Genomic DNA, 17,568 nt, shown 5'->3' with positions numbered 1-17,568 from the left:
CAAAAAAAAAAAAACAGCAGGCAAAGTTTCTCTCAGCACTGAGCCATGTTGTGATAAAGAGAAACATTGTATCATTTTGTTCTTTTAGATGAACTTCGGTCTGTAAGTGAGGTCAGTTTAACCACTTGCCGACCAGCTGTGCTGCAGTTATACGGCGGCAGGTTCCCGCGAATCACCGTACCTGTATAGCGATCCTGGGGGCGTGCACCTGCTCCCACTTGCCAGCGGGTAAGCCGATCCGTGGGGCTGGAGGCCGCGATTGCCGCCGATCACCAGCGATCGCTTCTGGTGAAGAGAGAACGGTGGTCTGCTGTTGTATACACAGCAGACCGTTGTTCTCTCTGGAATCAATGCAGAGCTCCTGTGTTCCCCCTATTTAGGAACACAGGTCTCTGTATTGATTTCTCTAGCGCTCATTGACAGACGTAGTCCTCGGTGATACACCACCTTCGGGTTATGTTGCCTCCACAGGAGCAGGACTAGACAGGAAATTAAAAAGCTCTGGCCACACCCTAGGGGCAGTCCCAGAGGGTATATCCTCTCTCTCTCTGCCTCAGCAAATCAGTTATTTTCTGTCTAGTTAGGAGTAAGGACCTAGATACCTTGCTGGGATCTTAGGTCCTGGCAAGATTTTTTTTCTTAAAGGATTTTTTAGACAGCTTTTTTTCTCCAGTGTTCCTGTGAGATCTTCAAGCAAGAAAGCTGAACTGGGCGACGGGCTGGATGTTGAGATCTGGTGGTCACCCCAGTTCAGCCTACGAGCGCGTGCAGGCCATAGCTCCGCGCTGGGTCGGCCGCGACAAAGTCCCATTAAAGGACTGACCCCGCGAGTTAAACGTCTCGCTGAAACGCCAAAGACCATGAGTCACGGCGTCCATATCGGTCGACAGCCCTCCCGCCCCGGTCGAGAGGGGTACTGTCAGGAGTTGGTGCCCGCCTGGTTCCGGTATGGTGAGTAGTATGTTCCCCCTTTTCCCCTGACGGGTCTTGTGGTGAACGCGGGCCCCTCTCTGTATGGTAAGATAGTGTCCCTCTCTATCCTATAAATGACACAGATCCTTCTACTTTGAGTGTGATTTTATGTGCAAAAAGCCAGGAGGCTTGGTTTGGGAGCTAACAATCTAATTGTATACATGTTAAAAAGATTATAATCTGTGGCATTCTGGGAATCTTACGGTGATGAGAATAAGCTACCTACCAGTCAGAAGCCACGGACATGTAGACTGCCTTCCTAATCAGATCTCCAGCTATTAGCAGGCCTCCCGAATGGCCATGCGGTCCGCCAGGGCCGGTACCGCCAACCACGCCAAATCCCCATGCAGAGAGAGTGTTGTGTGCCCTGCAGCACACCGCTATTCAGTACAGGCCACCGCCATTTTTTTTGCTGGATCGCACGAGCCGCCATTTTGGCGTAGCCTCGTGTCTCCAGCATGGGGGCGGCCATGTTTGAGGTGATCCAAACACCTCGTGGAGCTAGGGGAGGCGCCGGAAGGCGTGCAGAGGGGCGGAGCCGCCTCCTTTCTTCCTGGGCAGCCAGCCAAAAGACTTCCTGTTTGTCAAGACAGCGCTGTAACCTGTTGCAGTTAAACTCTGAGCATCAAGTGGTGAGCCTGGGGGTCTATCTCTCTCTCTCTCTCTCGATCGATAGGGATCCCTAGCAGGTAACACTAAGGGGCTTTTTGTGGCGCTGGGGGTCTGAAAAAAAAGAAAAAAAAAAAGAAAAAAAAAAAAGTTTTTTATTTTAGAATTATATTATCCAGGAAGTGACTGGAATTATCATGGACCCTGCCACACATATTCCCCCACCTGTTTCCCTCGAGGGGGCCACGGGACCCGCCGGTGCACAGAGTGTAGAGTCATTTACAGCAATTTTGGAGTCTATGGTGGCTCGGGTGGAGGCGGCCTGTCAGGGACGGGGGTCAAGGAAGCGACCCCCGCCTACCCCTATACTATCTGACACCTCTGACTCTGATTCAGAGATGGTCACTGCAGTTGCAGGTTCCTCTGCAAAGGCTGTTATCCCAGGTAAAGCCCCCTCAGACAGTGAGGAGGACGCTTCTTCTCCTGCTATAATTCAGGAAGAAGCATTGGTGGACGCACTAGTTGTGGCAGTGCAGGAAACCTTAAAACTTGAGGCTTTACCGGCAGAGGCAACTGAAACAGAGATTCCTTTTGGTACTAATAAGCCCATCAAAACGGTGAAGGTTTTTCCTGTACCCAAATGTTTCGGTAATCAGATTAAAGGAGAATGGGAGCATTCTAAACGTACCTTTACTATTTCCAAGCGTATTGCTAGACGCTATCCGTTTGAGGAATCCATCATTAAGAAATGGACGGTACCACCAGTGGTGGATCCACCTATTTCCAGGCTGAATAAAGCCACGGTTATCCCATTGGAGGACACTTCGTCCTTTAAGGATCCGGTGGATCGAAAGATGGAAGCAGAGTCCCGCACCATCTTCTCTCTGATAGGTTCAGCATTTAGACCAGTAATTGTTATGAGTCTAGTTTCCCAGACACTTACGGAATGGGCGAAAATGGTACGCCAAGACCTTAGGGGAAAAGATATTCCCCAGGAGACATCTGATTTGATGGAACAGATTATACAAGGGCTACAGTTTATCTGTGACGCAGCCTTGGACACTACTCCCTTATTAGGGCATGCATCTATGTCAGCGGTCATCCTCAGACGTGTGCTGTGGTTAAAATGCTGGTCAGCTGACCTAGGTTCCAAAAAGACCTTGACAAATCTCCCTTTTCAGGGGAATCGTCTATTTGGGGCCAACCTAGATGAAATCATCAAGGATGCCACTGGGGGCAAGAGCACTTTTTTGCCACAGGCTGCTAAAGCTAAGGGACCTCGCAACAAGCGAGGACCTTTCTTTACCGCCCATAAAGGGCGCCCGGCTGGTACTAGCGGGAAAGGCAAGACTCCTCCAGGAGGGTTCAAGAAGGGCTGGTCGGACAAGCAGAGGACCAACCCAGCCAAACCCGAAGCAAAGGAGTACACAGCCTGAAGGTGCGCCCCCACCCGGTTTCAGGGTGGGGGGACGTTTTCACCGGTATTCAGGACATTAGATCGAGCTTCAACCACTACTACCGGTGCGATTCTTCCCTTCCAACATTTAAGTACTACAGGAAGCGGTAGTTACCGTTCCCTGAATAGATCTTTTCCTTTACCTTTTCCTAAGATTAGTCCCTATACCTCACAGGAATCGGATCTGGTTGACCAGATAGGCCAAGTAGCCTCTAGTCGGGTGACTTCGGTCCCTGAGGTTCAACCAGAAAAGATCACCCTTCCTGATAACAATCAGGTATCTGATAAATGTGTGGGAACAGAAAACGACCAGACTTTCTCGGATGGTCGGGGCCAGATACCTCTAGGGACGCCTGGTTCAGATTCTATCAGCGCCAGTGGTCCTAGAAATTCTAGGCTGGCCTCCTCAAGCTGGCCTGGCCGACTTGGACATGCTAGTCGCAGACGTTCCGTGGGAACTTCGTCTCAGGGAGTGTCTGTGGTCTCAAGGACCAATTTACCATCATGCTTTACAGTCGCTGGGTTTAATGGCCTGGCCATTGAGACCCAAGTACTGAAGGACAGAGGTTTGTCTACTTCAGTCATTCCTACCCTTATTAAAGCAAGGAAAGCGACTTCCAGCAAGGTCTATTATCACACATGGAAGACTTATATTGCGTGGTGCGAATCTTTAGGATTTCCTCCACGTACCTATTCGGTGACTCGAATATTGGCCTTTTTGCAACAAGGGGTTGAGCAGAAGCTAGCCTTGAGCACCATCAAGGGTCAAGTTTCAGCATTAGCAATCTTCTTTCAGAAACCTTTAGCTACCAAATCCTTGGTGTGGAATTTTCATCCAGGGGGTGCGGCACCTGGCTCCTCCAGTCCGCGCGCCCTTACCGCCCTGGGATCTTAATTTGGTTTTGTCGGTTCTACAGAGACCTCCCTTTGAAAACATCAGGGAGATTCCCTTGCTTACTTTATCCCAGAAGGTGGCCTTCTTGGTGGCTATTACTTCTGCTCGCAGGGTGTCAGAACTGGCTGCATTATCATGCCAGTCCCCATACCTAGTGATTCATAGGGATAAGGTAGTTCTTCATCCTAAGCCATCTTTTCTTCCTAAGGTGGTTTCAGATTTTCATCTGAATGAAGATATTGTACTACCTTCCTTGTGTCCTCAGCCCAAGCATCATCGGGAACATGCGTTGCATTCCTTAGATGTGGTTCGGGCAATCAGGGTATACCTGAAAGCTACGGAATCATTCCGTAAGACGGATTCACTTTTTGTGATCACGGATGGCCCCAGAAAGGGTTTGCCTGCATCTGCCGCGACCATTGCCAAATGGATTAGACAAACAGTGGTACAGGCTTATTCTATTAAGGGTCAGAGTCCTCCGTTCCCTGTTAGGGCGCACTCCACTCGAGCGCTCAGTACTTCCTGGGCCTTTCGCCATCAGGCGTCAGTGGTCCAGGTATGTAAGGCGGCCACCTGGTCGTCGGTACATACCTTTACAAAATTCTATAAAATTGATGTGACGACATCGGCGGATGCCTCATTTGGCCGCAAGGTTTTGCAGGCCGCAATTTGAGGAGACCGGTGGTCTACCTCGAGGGTTTTTTTCTGTTTGAAAAAAAAAATAAAAAATTTTTTCTCTTTTTTGTTGAGTCTCATCATTAAGGATGAGCATTGTAAACTTCTAGTTGGCACCGGTTGGGCCTTCTAGATTGGGATTTGATTTCCATTTTCCCACCCCTCATTTGTGATACTGCTCTGGGACGTCCCGAAGGTGGTGTATCACCGAGGACTACGTCTGTCAATGAGCGATAGAGAAAAATGGATTTTTGTAAAATCTTACCGTAAAATCCTTTTCTCTTAGCTCATTGACAGACGTAGTCCCCGCCCCTCTGTTTTTGAGTTGGGTTGGGTTAAAATCTCTAAAGACTGCTTTTTCACATAACTGATTTGCTGAGGCAGAGAGAGAGAGGATATACCCTCTGGGACTGCCCCTAGGGTGTGGCCAGAGCTTTTTAATTTCCTGTCTAGTCCTGCTCCTGTGGAGGCAACATAACCCGAAGGTGGTGTATCACCGAGGACTACGTCTGTCAATGAGCTAAGAGAAAAGGATTTTACGGTAAGATTTTACAAAAATCCATTTTTTACAAGCCCACCCCCCCCCCCACAGTTAGAAAGCACTTTCTAGGCTCACACTTAACCCTTTGATCGCCCCTGGGTTAAACCCCCGGTGTTTCAAATGCAATTTTTTGGGAAAAAATACACTTCAATGAATAAAAATAATAAACAGTAAAGTTAGCCCAATTTTTTTGTATAATGTGAGAGATGTTACACCGAGAATTGTGATCTTTATTTTAAGTAAAACAATTGCGATTCTCATTTTATCCAGGATTGTGCAGCTCTAACTTGACACAACCTCTCTTTTTATTTTGTACAGAAATTAGATTCTGTTTTGCTTGGGTGCATTAAAGTTATTTTTAATGTATTTTTTTTTTTTTTTACATATGGAAATGTGTGCAATACAAATAAAGACAGAAGCAACACTTGAGTATTCCAGACACAGTTTTACCCTATTAGTTATAAAATTGAAAAATTACAAATCCTGGTAAACCAAAACACCTCTTTCACCACCCATTATAAAACAGGACAACATTGTCCAAGCCTTCCTATTTTTATTGCATGCGATAGCATCTGTCCTAAAGAAATGAGGCCTTCCCAGTTACCTGAACTAGCCTGAATGATGGTTGAAAACCTGTTTCCACACTGAATGCTGATCATCAGCTATGTTTGTTCTCTTTTTCCTATCAGACTCCAAGACACTGAGTGAGGCTGAGAGAGAACGGCTGTTCGAGAAACTTGATGGGACTTCGGATTTTATTGGTTGGGCTGTTCACATATTGTCACCTAATGTCATCTCCACCAGCATGCAACAAAGGTGACTCCTCCCACACACCCATCTTAAATAACAAATTGATATTTGCACAAAATAAAGGGCACACCATCCTATGGCATTACCTTTTTGCACTATTTATTGGTGAATTTAACCACTTTAACTCCGCTCACTGTGCCTCTACTGCGGCACAGTGGCTCATTATCGTCCAGCGACGTAGACCTACGTCGCTGGACTCCTCCCCCTGTAGGCGGCGCTCGCACGCCGCCGGAGGCGCGCTCCCGCTGTTTTCATTGTCGGAGAATCTAGTTTGGAGATCCGCCCGCTTGTGTAAACAGAGCGGGCGGATCTCCTAAGTGACAGACAGTAACAGATTGCAGGGTTCAGCATAGCTGAACATCCGATCTGTCCCTGTGTCACTCAGTCACCTCCCCCCACACACGTCAGTAAGCACCAGGCATACATTAACCCCTCCCTCTCCAATAAAATTAACCCCTTCCCTGCCAGTGTCATTTTTACAGTAACAGTGCATATTTATAGCACTGATTACTGCAGTAATGTCACTGGTACCCCCCAAAAGTGTCAAATGTCAGTCAAGGGTCCAATCTGAATGTCGCAGTCCCGCAAAAAAAAACCGCAGATCGCCGCCATTACGCGTTAAAAAAAAAGACACCAAAAATGACAAATCTTTCCCTTAGTTAGTAAACGCAATAACTTTTGCGCAAACCAATCAAGATACGCTTATTGTATTTTTTTTTTTTTTTTTAACCAAACATAGGTAGCGGAAAACAAATTGGCCAAAAATTAAAAAAAAATTAGATTTTTAAATTTTTTGGGGGGGAATTTCATATAAAAAAATATTAAAAATATTGTTATTTTTTCAAAATAAACGCTCTTTTTTTGTTTATAGCGCAAAAAGTAAAAATCGCACAGGTGATCAAATACCACCAAAAGAAAGCTCTATTTGTGGGGAAAAAAGGACGTAAATTTCGTTTGGGTACGGTGTCGCACGACCGCGCAATTGTCAGTTAAATTTGCACAGTGCCGAATCTCAAAAAGTGGCCTGGATGTAAGACCGCAAAATCCTCCGGTGGTAAAGTGGTTAAAACAAATTTTATACTCGCAAACCAATATAAAAAAAAACAAGCTCCTCCATTACATCCTGAAGCAGGTACAGACATCTAAAGTAGGGGGGAATCGCCTTGAAATGCCTTTGTAGACCTGTATGGCTTCTTCTCACGATAAGAAGTTGGTGCAGAGGTCCCGGTGTACCTGCTTTTTGAGGTTGTTGATGACATTTTGTATAATATGTTTTAATGTACCAATAGATGGTGTATAAAAGTTAGACCCTTTCTTTTGTCTTTACGGTGTTCAGTGAGGGACTACACCAGTGCTAAAAGGGCGACCAATCATGGTGGCCATTTGAAATTCAAAGTGAAGTGTAAACAGGGAGAGTTTGCCTTTTGGGCACCACACCTGAGCGCAGGAGGGTTTATTATTACAGCTTAATATGTGGCTGCCATGTACGGGGCTAACTTCACCTTTATAAAAAATAAATAAATGCCTATGTTTTTGCATGGGGAAAAAAATGTGCATTTTTTTTCTTTCCCCACAGAAGCCTGCTATACATTGCACCCGCGATCCAATGATTTTGGTTGCAATGTCGGGCTTTTGCAAACTCTACCTCCAGCTCTCTGCCGGGCTTTTGGTTAAAGAGCTGGAGGAAGTGTCAAAGGAGTACGAGTGAGCGGTTTACTGCACTTGTGTTCCATTGAGAGTCTGCCACAGAGGCAGATAGGACTTGCTATTTATTCATTGACAGATCTCTGTGAACAAATGACCAGGCTGTGCGGGAGCGAATAACCCGTCCATATGTTGTCACAGGGTGGGGGTCAGGAGGTGAAGGGGGCAGGACCCCATCTGTCTCTGCAACACCGTACACAAAGTGTAAATACTGCTGTAACCTGTACCATGTTGCTTAAGGTGGAGTTACCTTTTAAACGGGATTTCTCTTGAAATCGGAGGCTTCTCTGTTCAAGACCCCTCCCCCCTCCAGCAGCTATGGGATTTTCTAGGGACAGAAAGATGTCATTACTGATGAGACAGCACCATCTACTGCTAAAAAAAATTATTGCAGTCCGGCTGTAAAATGGACAGCCTTGCCCTCTGATACACACATGGGCACACGGTGACTGTGTGTTTCAGTGAGAGGACGGGCATGGGTTGTTTGAGGAAGAGGTCATTTTATCATGCATGTCTCTTTGTATAATTGTGTATGACATATGAAGGTATCATATGTTGGATTGTATTTTTATCTTTTTGATATAAATAAAATTAATGTTTTTTACATTCTTGTTGATGGTGTCGTACTGAGTGGGGTTGTCTAGCACCGGGATAGCCCCGTTTTCTCTCACACTTTTATATATATCTCTATTGGGGTGATGGTGCGGGACCTGATTGGTTGGGACTAATATCCTATCTTTTAAATGGGATTTCTCTTGAAATCGGAGGCTTCTCTGTTCAAGACCCCTCCCCCCTCCAGCAGCTATGGGATTTTCTAGGGACAGAAAGTGGTCATTACTGATCAGACAGCACCATCTACTGGTAAAATAATTTATTGCAGTGCAACTGTAAAATGGAAGTTCACTTAGGGTCCTTTCATACAGTCCCCCTACGTCGACGGACTCCGTGCTGCTCAGCGGGGGATCGATCTGCCTATCCCCGCTGAGCAGGCGGATGACGGCTCCCTCTCTGCTCTGTGTGCGGAGAGGAAGGTGTCAGAGCCCCGCTGCTCTCTATGGGGGAATCGGATGAGAATGGACTTGCCTGTCTGTTCTCATCCGATTCGATCCCCTGGACGGATGGAAAATAAGAGTTTCCATCCGTCCGGATTTCACGGACAGGATCGGAATCGGATAGCAGTGGGCCACGGACATCCGCTGCCCCATAGGGATGTATGGAGGATCCAATCAGGTCAGCCTAAAAACTGACAGGCGGATCTGATCGGATCATTCATGTGAAAGGGGCCTTAGTATTAAACTGGTCATACGTTATTAGGGGTGTGTGTGCGCGCGTTTTTGCCGACTAGACATACTCCTTTATCCACACAGATAAGGTGGATGAAGAAAAACCCTGACTGCTGTCAGAATGTGCTGATTGATGACTGCAGCCGCTGATCGGAAGAAGTTTTTCAGCATGATTCTTTGAAAGTAGTCGCTCAGAAGATCAACTTATTTCAAGCGGGTACAGCTGCACACTGATCAGAAGTTGGTAGGTCCCTGCTGAACTGGCCAAATTTCAATCAGCGAATAATCAACTTTACTCTATGAACATGAAACATCCATATAACACATGCACCTTGACAAATGAATAACGCCATGTTTGACTTCTGTCCGCGCTCTGGTTGTCCAGCAATCAGCAAAGAAAGCTGCTGGCCATTTGCAAGCGTCGTCGTGCAACTGGGCGTCACTCCGCTTCCCTTATAGTAACATGTTACATTTTGGTAGCAAGTTATATTTTGAACCAGTTTTCCTTTGAAGGAAAAACACAGAAGATATCCATAACCTCTACCACCAAACAAAGTCCCAATTTATCCTGGAAAAACAATGAACAGTTTAGGTGGGTACTTTTTAGTACAGTGGTGATGGTATGTACAGATTTGCTAACATATGCCAAAGTTGCAAAACTGTGAGGCATTACGATTTGTTTTACCTTCAGGTATTAGGGGTTTTAATAAATTGTGAGTGAAATCTGTGCTGCCACCATACACTTGGGAACGCTTTAATCTTAGTGCATAGGGAGCCATTACGGTACTATAACTTTAAACCTTCATTTGGTCGTCACAAATATTTTACCCCTGTTCTTTTACTTCTAGGGCAAAATACAATCTGAATGCCTTGTCTCATGACACCGCCATAGGTCTCGTTCAACACGCCCTGGATAACGGAGTGCAGGTCACTGAGGTATGTATAATTAGTGGTAGAGAAAACAGTTCTTTGAACTTAAATAATATCTTGTTATAAATATTTGGTATAAGTGAGTGACAAGTATGAAATGCCTATATACAGTGTGTGTATATATGTGTGTGTGTGTGTATGTATGTATGTATGTGTGTATATAATATATATATATTAAACCCGATTCCAAAAAAGTTGGGACACTGTACAAATTGTGAATAAAAACAATGATGTTGAAGTTTCAAATTTCCATATTTTATTCAGAATACAACATAGATGACATATCAAATGTTTAAACTGAGAAAATGTATAATTTTAAGGGAAAAATAAGTTGATTTTAAATTTTTATGGTATCAACGCATCTCAAAAAAAGTTGGGACAAGGCCATGTTTACCACTGTGTGGCATCCCTAACAGTCTGCAAATGTCTGGGGACTGAGGAGACAAGTTGCCCAAGTTTAGGAATAGGAATGTTGCCCCATTCTTGTCTAATACAGGTTTTTAGTTGCTCAACTGTCTTAGGTCTTCTTTGTCACATCTTCCTCTTTATGATGCGCCAAATGTTTTCTATGGGTGAAAGATCTGGACTGCAGGCTGGCCATTTCAGTACCCAGATCCTTCTTCTACGCAGCCATGATGTTGTAATTGATGCAGTATGTGAGCCAACAGTGGGCGCGTGCTCGCCCGCTGTTGGCTCACAAGCAAGTGACAGGCTAGTGACGTGTATATATACGTCACTTTGCCTGGCCGGGGTTGACCGCCGCAGTATATGTACTTGCGGTGGTCAGCAACTGGTTAATATTGTGAGTTCTGCCTGTCTGCTGGCTGTCGCGTTCCACCTCTTCCTGGATTCCCCTCAATTTCTAAGGACTACATAACTTATGGTAGCTTGCTGCTTGCAGTCAGTTATTCCTGTACTAAATCTACCTCCTGCAAACTCCTCCTCTCCTCACCTCTGTAGTTAAGAAGGCAGGCTCTGTGAAATCTGTGACACAGCAGTGCCTATTCGCAGGGCATAGTGACTACATGTCACAGAATTCAGGGAAGTAAATGTGTGAGTAAGTTTAGAAAATGCAATATCGCTCAGCAATAATAGGTGTAAGTGAGAATAAAATGAAATGCAATGTGGAAATCGGAATGAATAATAATAAATGTCGAGCATAGATCTGCTTTTTACTATGGTGGACCCGGGTCACAAAGGGGCTTTTTTTTCCCGTAAGTTTTAAGTAGGATAGAACTGACTGAGATATAGCGGGCATCTATTAATCTATCTAATTCTTTCCAAGCGGAAATAAGGGGGCAGTAAATGCTTGTCGTTTTTGGAAAATGTTCTGGTTGCTATATCTCACAAACGTTCTACCAAACTGAAAGCAGAACCAAATAAGACTGTTCTTTTTTCACATATAAAATTTATTACAAACATTTCATCTTAAAATTTTTTATCCAATATCAACCCTACCATTCTATACAATTTCTTTCACAAAACTAAAATTTTATAGAATTCTCCCCCCTTACTCTCTCCCTCCCTCTTCCCTCCCCTCCCCACTCCATTTCCCTATATCCTTAAATAGTCCCTTGTTTTCTTTAAATTTTCGCCATTTCTCCCAAATCTCTTCCCAATCCCCTTGTTCCTCTTCCCCCCCCAGCTTCTTAATGATTCTAATTTTCTTGTTTTTTCTACCCGTTTAAGCCACTCTTTATACGAGGGTGGTTCTTCTTTTTGCCAATTTAAGGGAATTCAACTTTTTGCCGAGTTTAACAAATGAGGAATTAATGTTTTTTTATATTGTTTTACCGACATTTTTGTACCATGAAACAAACCTTTCCAGGGGTCTTCAGGAATAACTATACTTGTAATTTTTTTCATCAAGAATAAAACTTCTCTCCAATATTTTTTAATTTTCGGGCAATCCCACCATATATGTGTTTGTTGTACCAATTACCATGCATCCCCTTCAACAATATTTCAAACTCTCCAGTTGGTATCTCCCCACTTTATCCGGGGTATTATACCACCTGGAGATAAGTTTGTAATTCATTTCTGCTATATTTATATCTATTGCTGAGTTGTGCACTAATTTTATACTTTTTCTCCCACTGAAATCCCTCAGTACGTATACCCAATTCATTTTCCCATTTTTCTACGAGTGGGGGTCCTGTCGGCTTCATCCCTGCAATCACAATTTTATAGATATGTGAGATGTTATTTACTATCTTCTCAGATGTACACGTTTGTTCATAAGGCATCAGTTCTTTCATATCTCTTATTGGCTGAGGTAAGGATGCAACAAAGTGCTTCAGCTGACAGTACCTCCACTCGTCTACTTTCCAGTTTATTTTTTTTGTTTTAAATCTGATAACGTGATTTTTCCCTAGGCCTCTCTGCTCTAACTTCAATACTCTAGTCACTCATCCAGTATGCTGATCAAGAAAATGAAGACTTATCTGCATAATTCTATTGGATTGTTGACTCAATGTACTGATGTAAGAAGGTCAGCTTGACATCCAGGATAGCATTTACAGAAAGAGAAGTCAACAATGGCTGCCTCCATGTCTGTTAGGAAAGGTTTCCCTTAAAGTGTGTGTAAACACAAACACATGGAAAAATAAACCCGGCTAAGGGCTCTTTCCAAAAAAGGCGCGGGAGATGGGATGTTTAAGATGCCTGGACTTAAAAAATCCACGTAGAGTAGAATATATATGTGAAGGAAAAGATATATGTATACAAAAAAAACATTGTAAACTCGTAAACACGTTCATTATAAAATCAACAGATACTTGTGGAAACCTCAATATATTGTCAGACAAAAGAGAGGGAAGCGGATGAGCACATATGTGTTAGCACAGAGTGGACTTTGTGTAGGACCCCAAACCGTTACGCGTTTCGACATGGCACAGTCTTCCTCGGGGGGGGGGTGGGGGGGGTATATTGGTCCACAACTCCTCTAGCGCATATCTGCATGCACAATACAGAAAACAGATGAATAGTTTATATATTCGACGTACAGGAAATGTCCAAAATACATATACAGATAGATGCAGTAAACTTGCGCATATGTGGGTCAACCCACATTTACATCCTGAATTTTGACAGCTGTATACTTGTATGAATAGTACGGTCCCAATGGCCCGGGGACATATCAGGACAGCGGCCCTCACCTAGGAACCACAAGGGGCAGTGGCAGGTAGAAACAACACAAAATCGATTTTTTTAGCATGTTTCTTACCTGGAGATCCTGCCATAACAGCTGTTGCAGGCTGACATCTGTCAGACACTGCCCCACAATTTAGAAGCAGCATTGTCAGCCCAGCACTGCTAAGCAGGATACACAAATTGAGTACGAATTGAACACTGCATTGATATATTTTATACATTTTGAAATCTGTATACAAAGCCAGGAAGTGTGAAATGTTAAATCTGAACTTGAGGCAATCGGCTAGATATAAAGGAGTTGTTTCTACTTGCCTAAGGAATAAACACTTGGCAGCCAGCTTTGGGATTCAGGCCCCCCTTACCAGACAGCACAGCCAGGTCCTCTCCTGATGCTGCAACACACATTGACTTCTAGCGCTTGCTTTCTGCTCTTATGGGGGATCTGCAATACATGAGGTTGATATAAATGTATACTTGGATACTTACCTTTGCTGCACTTAAAGGGATGACTTGTATGTAATGAACACCTGCATTATTTGGTGTTTTTAATTCCATGGAGTTCTTTAACAATTATTAAAGGTTTACATTCTGATCACATAAAAAAAAAAAAAACAAACAAACTGTTTTTGGACTTTTAGTTCTGATCTGATGTACTGTTCCTATCTTCTGTTTGTTGTCGGCCCCTACAGATATTTGTAGATACTGTGGGTCCTGCTGAGAAGTATCGAGAGAAGCTAAAGCAGCGGTTCCCAGGGTTGGAAGTGACTGTGAAGCCCAAAGCGGATTCTTTGTTTCCAGTAGTTAGTGCTGCTAGTATCTGTGCAAAGGTAAGACTTGTGTTTTAGATGTGACTATATCATTACTATATATATACTGTAATGTATGCATTTTCCCATTAAAACAGACCTATACAGTATTGTCATTTTAATATTACATTTTAATCAGCTTGCATAATTTCCTGGAATGACAGGATATCCCTTGACAGCTTCCTCTCTGGGACCCTGATGTGGGACCAGTGTCAAGGCACTGACCACTTGTTCTTTGCCAGAAGATCTTGGTGTACTGACTTTAAGACCGAACTGGCCAGTAGTATAGAGAATATGAGTTGATACGTAAGAGTTGTGGGGTTACACTGAATACTACAAAAAGGGTACAAGAGGATATACTGTGGTATGCTAAAAATAAAAGACGAAGACAACAGACTAGTCACCAGTTTTTCTTTGTAGGCTGCCTGCGACTGATCTTTTCCACAGGTCATCTTGGAAACTAAGCTGGAGATTTTGCTTATTCATGTCAGATCTTCCCCTCTAAGGATTTGGGGGAATCTTCACGGAATGGATAGAGCAGGAGCAGGGATAGTCTTTCACTGTATGTCCTTGGGTACAGCTTGCTCTTTAGCAAGCCCGTCAGAGGAATTGGCAGCACAGTAGCAGCCCTTATTCTTATGAGTATAGCACTGTTCCCTTAAGGACTGCTGAATTTTCACACTTTCGGGTCCCCCTGGGTTACCGTTAGCAACATTGGCAATCACAGTCTATCACTTCTTGGCTCTGTCAATAATTAATCCAGGGGTATGTAGTGGTTTTGTTTTTATTTTTTAAATTAGGGATGGGAGAAGGGATTGGTGGGATACTCAAGATTAACTATTCACAAAGTTTGGAGGAAATCTATCTGTAGATACAGCCAGGCTTTTGATCCACCTCGCCACTTAGGTGGATTTAGGATTAAGTCTCTTTCCAGATGACTTGATGAACTAAAGTTATCTTCAGGACACTCTCCTAGTATCCTCTTCCTTGACCACTGACACCCGTCCACTGACTATCCTACTCCAGGGTGGCCCCCTCAGGTCAGGCCCCTCGACACGATCCCCTGTACTCACGATACTGTTTTTCTAGGGTCTCCAGTGTCTCCCCCCTCAGTCAGCTTGCTTGGACCTCTAGGTTCAGCTTCGTTCCTCTGGCCCTAAGGACGACCTCCTGATGCTGTGTGCAACGCTACAGAGGAGGCAGCTGCACCATCCCTCCGGGACTCTACTCTCCAGCCAAAGACCCCGCAGCAGATGTGCTCTTGGCTTTTATACAGTATCCCAGAATGCACTGAGACAGCCTGTCTCTGCCAATCACCAGGACTGTATCAAAGCCTATTTATCCATTGATTAGGTTTCCTGCCACTGTCCAACATGCCTCCTTATTGGACTAGTGTGAAACACTCTCTAGACTCAATGAATCTCATACTGAGCACAATGAGCAGACCTCACTAACAGATCCTGCTCTCTGCTAGACAGAAAGCAATATAGATTTGCCTGCTGCTCCTCTGATGGGCAGACAGAGCAAAAAACTGTACTCTCTTACTAGCCCCTACCTAGGAGGAGGTGGGTGCTACATGAGAATAGAATTCAACAGAGGTATGAATGGGTGGGCATGCCTAAATGGGGGCAGAGGGGTCTCCAAACTGCTGGCTGGATATGGCACTTTGCTTGCTTTTTATCCAGCTTTTGGGGCACTATTTCTCCCAACTGACACAGATGATGAGGCACTATTCTTTTCTTTTCAATGTCACCAACATTGGGGCATAATTTCTCCCACTGATATAAATGATGAAATCCTTTTACTTCAATGACACCAAAGATGGTGCACTATTCCTCCCGCTGACACCAACAATTGGGTGCTATTCCTCCCTATACCAATAATGGGGAATTATTTATCCCACTTATACCAGTGATGGGGCACTATTCCTTCTCCTACTGACCACAGGTGCTATATATTTTTTTTTTTTTTTTTATATACTCTTAATGACCGCCAAACTTGTGGCATTGTTTATTCCCACTGACCTGCAGCACTTTCCACACCTATTGGCCACAGTTTGGCTCCCTCTAAAGTCTGAAAACCAGTAAACTGGACCTTTGCTTAAAAGTTTGGAGACCCCTGCCTTGGCTCTCACACTGCTGAGTCTTGAGGCAACCGAACAGGAATGCATCGGCACTGTCTAATGCCAGGAAGTGAACTGCTATTTTTTCAGAAGAAATGCAGAGAAAAAAGTAATTTTTACCACTACAGAGCACTGCTTAAAACAGACCTGGGCAAATTGCGGCTCCAGGGCCACATCTGGCCCTTTGGCTGCGCCTGTTCAGCCTGTGATGCCTCTATCAGACATGCCTTTCTGAGCCTGTCGGCTTCCTCACTGAACTGAATGGGTGAGTTTGTCAAGCGATGCCATAAATCCATGGCTCAGTTGTCTGTTTTTACCACCTTCCAACCGCCCATCTGAAAAAGATCTATTTTATTAGCAGTTGTACCTACTGCAAGTTGTTTGTTTTCTGTATGTTTATGTACTTGCAGACCTTCCCAGCTCCAAAATAATATTGAACAGAATTAACGTGTATGTACACTCACCGTGTAAAACAAATCCATTCAGTTTAAAATAGAAATTAAAGGCAAAACGTTTTTGTATAGATATAAAAAAATAAAACAAAAACATTAAATTATAAATCCCCCCCCCCCCCTCCCTATAAAAAAAAAAAAAAAGTGATCACATTCCCTCTGTTCTATGCTGCATAAGAGCTGGGGGCAGAGAAGCAACAGCACACTGAGCTCCCTGGTGAATGGCTGTGCAGTGGGGCCATGTTAGGACAAGCCTGATCATTGGAGGAGAGCAGGCTGAGTTCCCAGCATACCTAGAGAACTCACCACGGTGTGCCCTCCTGCTTAGTGTGGTCAGTTTTTCATAGGAAAGCAGAGGGACTGGCAGGAAAACCAGAGATTTCACACAAAGGATGCAATACAAAGAGAACAGGATACAAGAACATGGTACAGCAGCCACATATCAGGAATATGAAGTGCAAGTGCAGTTTGCCTGGTAGTATACCGCCCTCCCTGTTCCACTTATATTCGCTGCACGAACCTGCCCAGCCTTTGGAAAAAATGCATCCCACCACTGGGTCCTCTTCCAGCTGCACAGGCATCCTGCGGCTCCATTCATGCCTATGGATGAGCCATACTCCACTGTATGGCTGGAGGCAGCATGTCTCCTCTGCACTAAAAAGCCTGCATTTATTTTATTTTAAGGCAAAGTTCTGCTTTAAGGGCTTACATTCACTGACTTTGGGGCTAAGGCCCTCCCACATTCAGTCCCCTTGTAAAAATGTTCGAGGACAGGTGGTTGGTGCATCGCTCCAAGTCGGGTATATAAAGACCTTGGGAGTAAAACCAGAGAACAAAGCAGGACTTTCAAAATGTTTTACACCATTGTCAGATTTTCTTTAAACACTTCTAATTGCTCTTTTTGTGCACTACCTGATTTGTTATTCTTCATCATAGGATCTGTCAAAAATACTGCATGTCGATGTCTGCGTGTCTAATGTCTAATTACTCCGGTGAACAGCAGGGGGAGACAATGTGATGTCATTTGTTTCCTCTGTAAATTTTGCATTGTCCTGTTGTGGATATGATGATAAAACATTTGTTGCTGGGTGAAAAGATTAAAAATGTATTCACTGACAAGTTCTACATAGCAACCTTCTAGATGTTTGCTTTGAAGCCAT

The 17,568-nt window shown here is 44.2% G+C and overlaps 1 protein-coding gene across 1 annotated transcript in view; it reads left to right on the top strand.

Moving 5' to 3' along the window:
- RNASEH2A (ribonuclease H2 subunit A) overlaps window positions 1–17,568 on the top strand; it is a 36,615-nt gene that overhangs the window by 6,786 nt on the left and 12,261 nt on the right. The window contains exons 3-5 of the mRNA XM_082255489.1: window positions 5,838–5,964; window positions 9,794–9,881; window positions 13,718–13,855. Coding sequence (XP_082111615.1) covers window positions 5,838–5,964; window positions 9,794–9,881; window positions 13,718–13,855 — 353 coding nt within the window. The remainder of the gene's footprint in view (window positions 1–5,837; window positions 5,965–9,793; window positions 9,882–13,717; window positions 13,856–17,568) is intronic.

This window comes from Pelophylax lessonae (assembly GCF_965119305.1).
Source record: "Pelophylax lessonae genome assembly, chromosome: 4".
NCBI classification, from domain to species: domain Eukaryota; kingdom Metazoa; phylum Chordata; class Amphibia; order Anura; family Ranidae; genus Pelophylax; species Pelophylax lessonae.
Note: the sequence above shows the minus strand (reverse complement) of the source record. Positions and strands in the feature narration are given on the sequence as shown.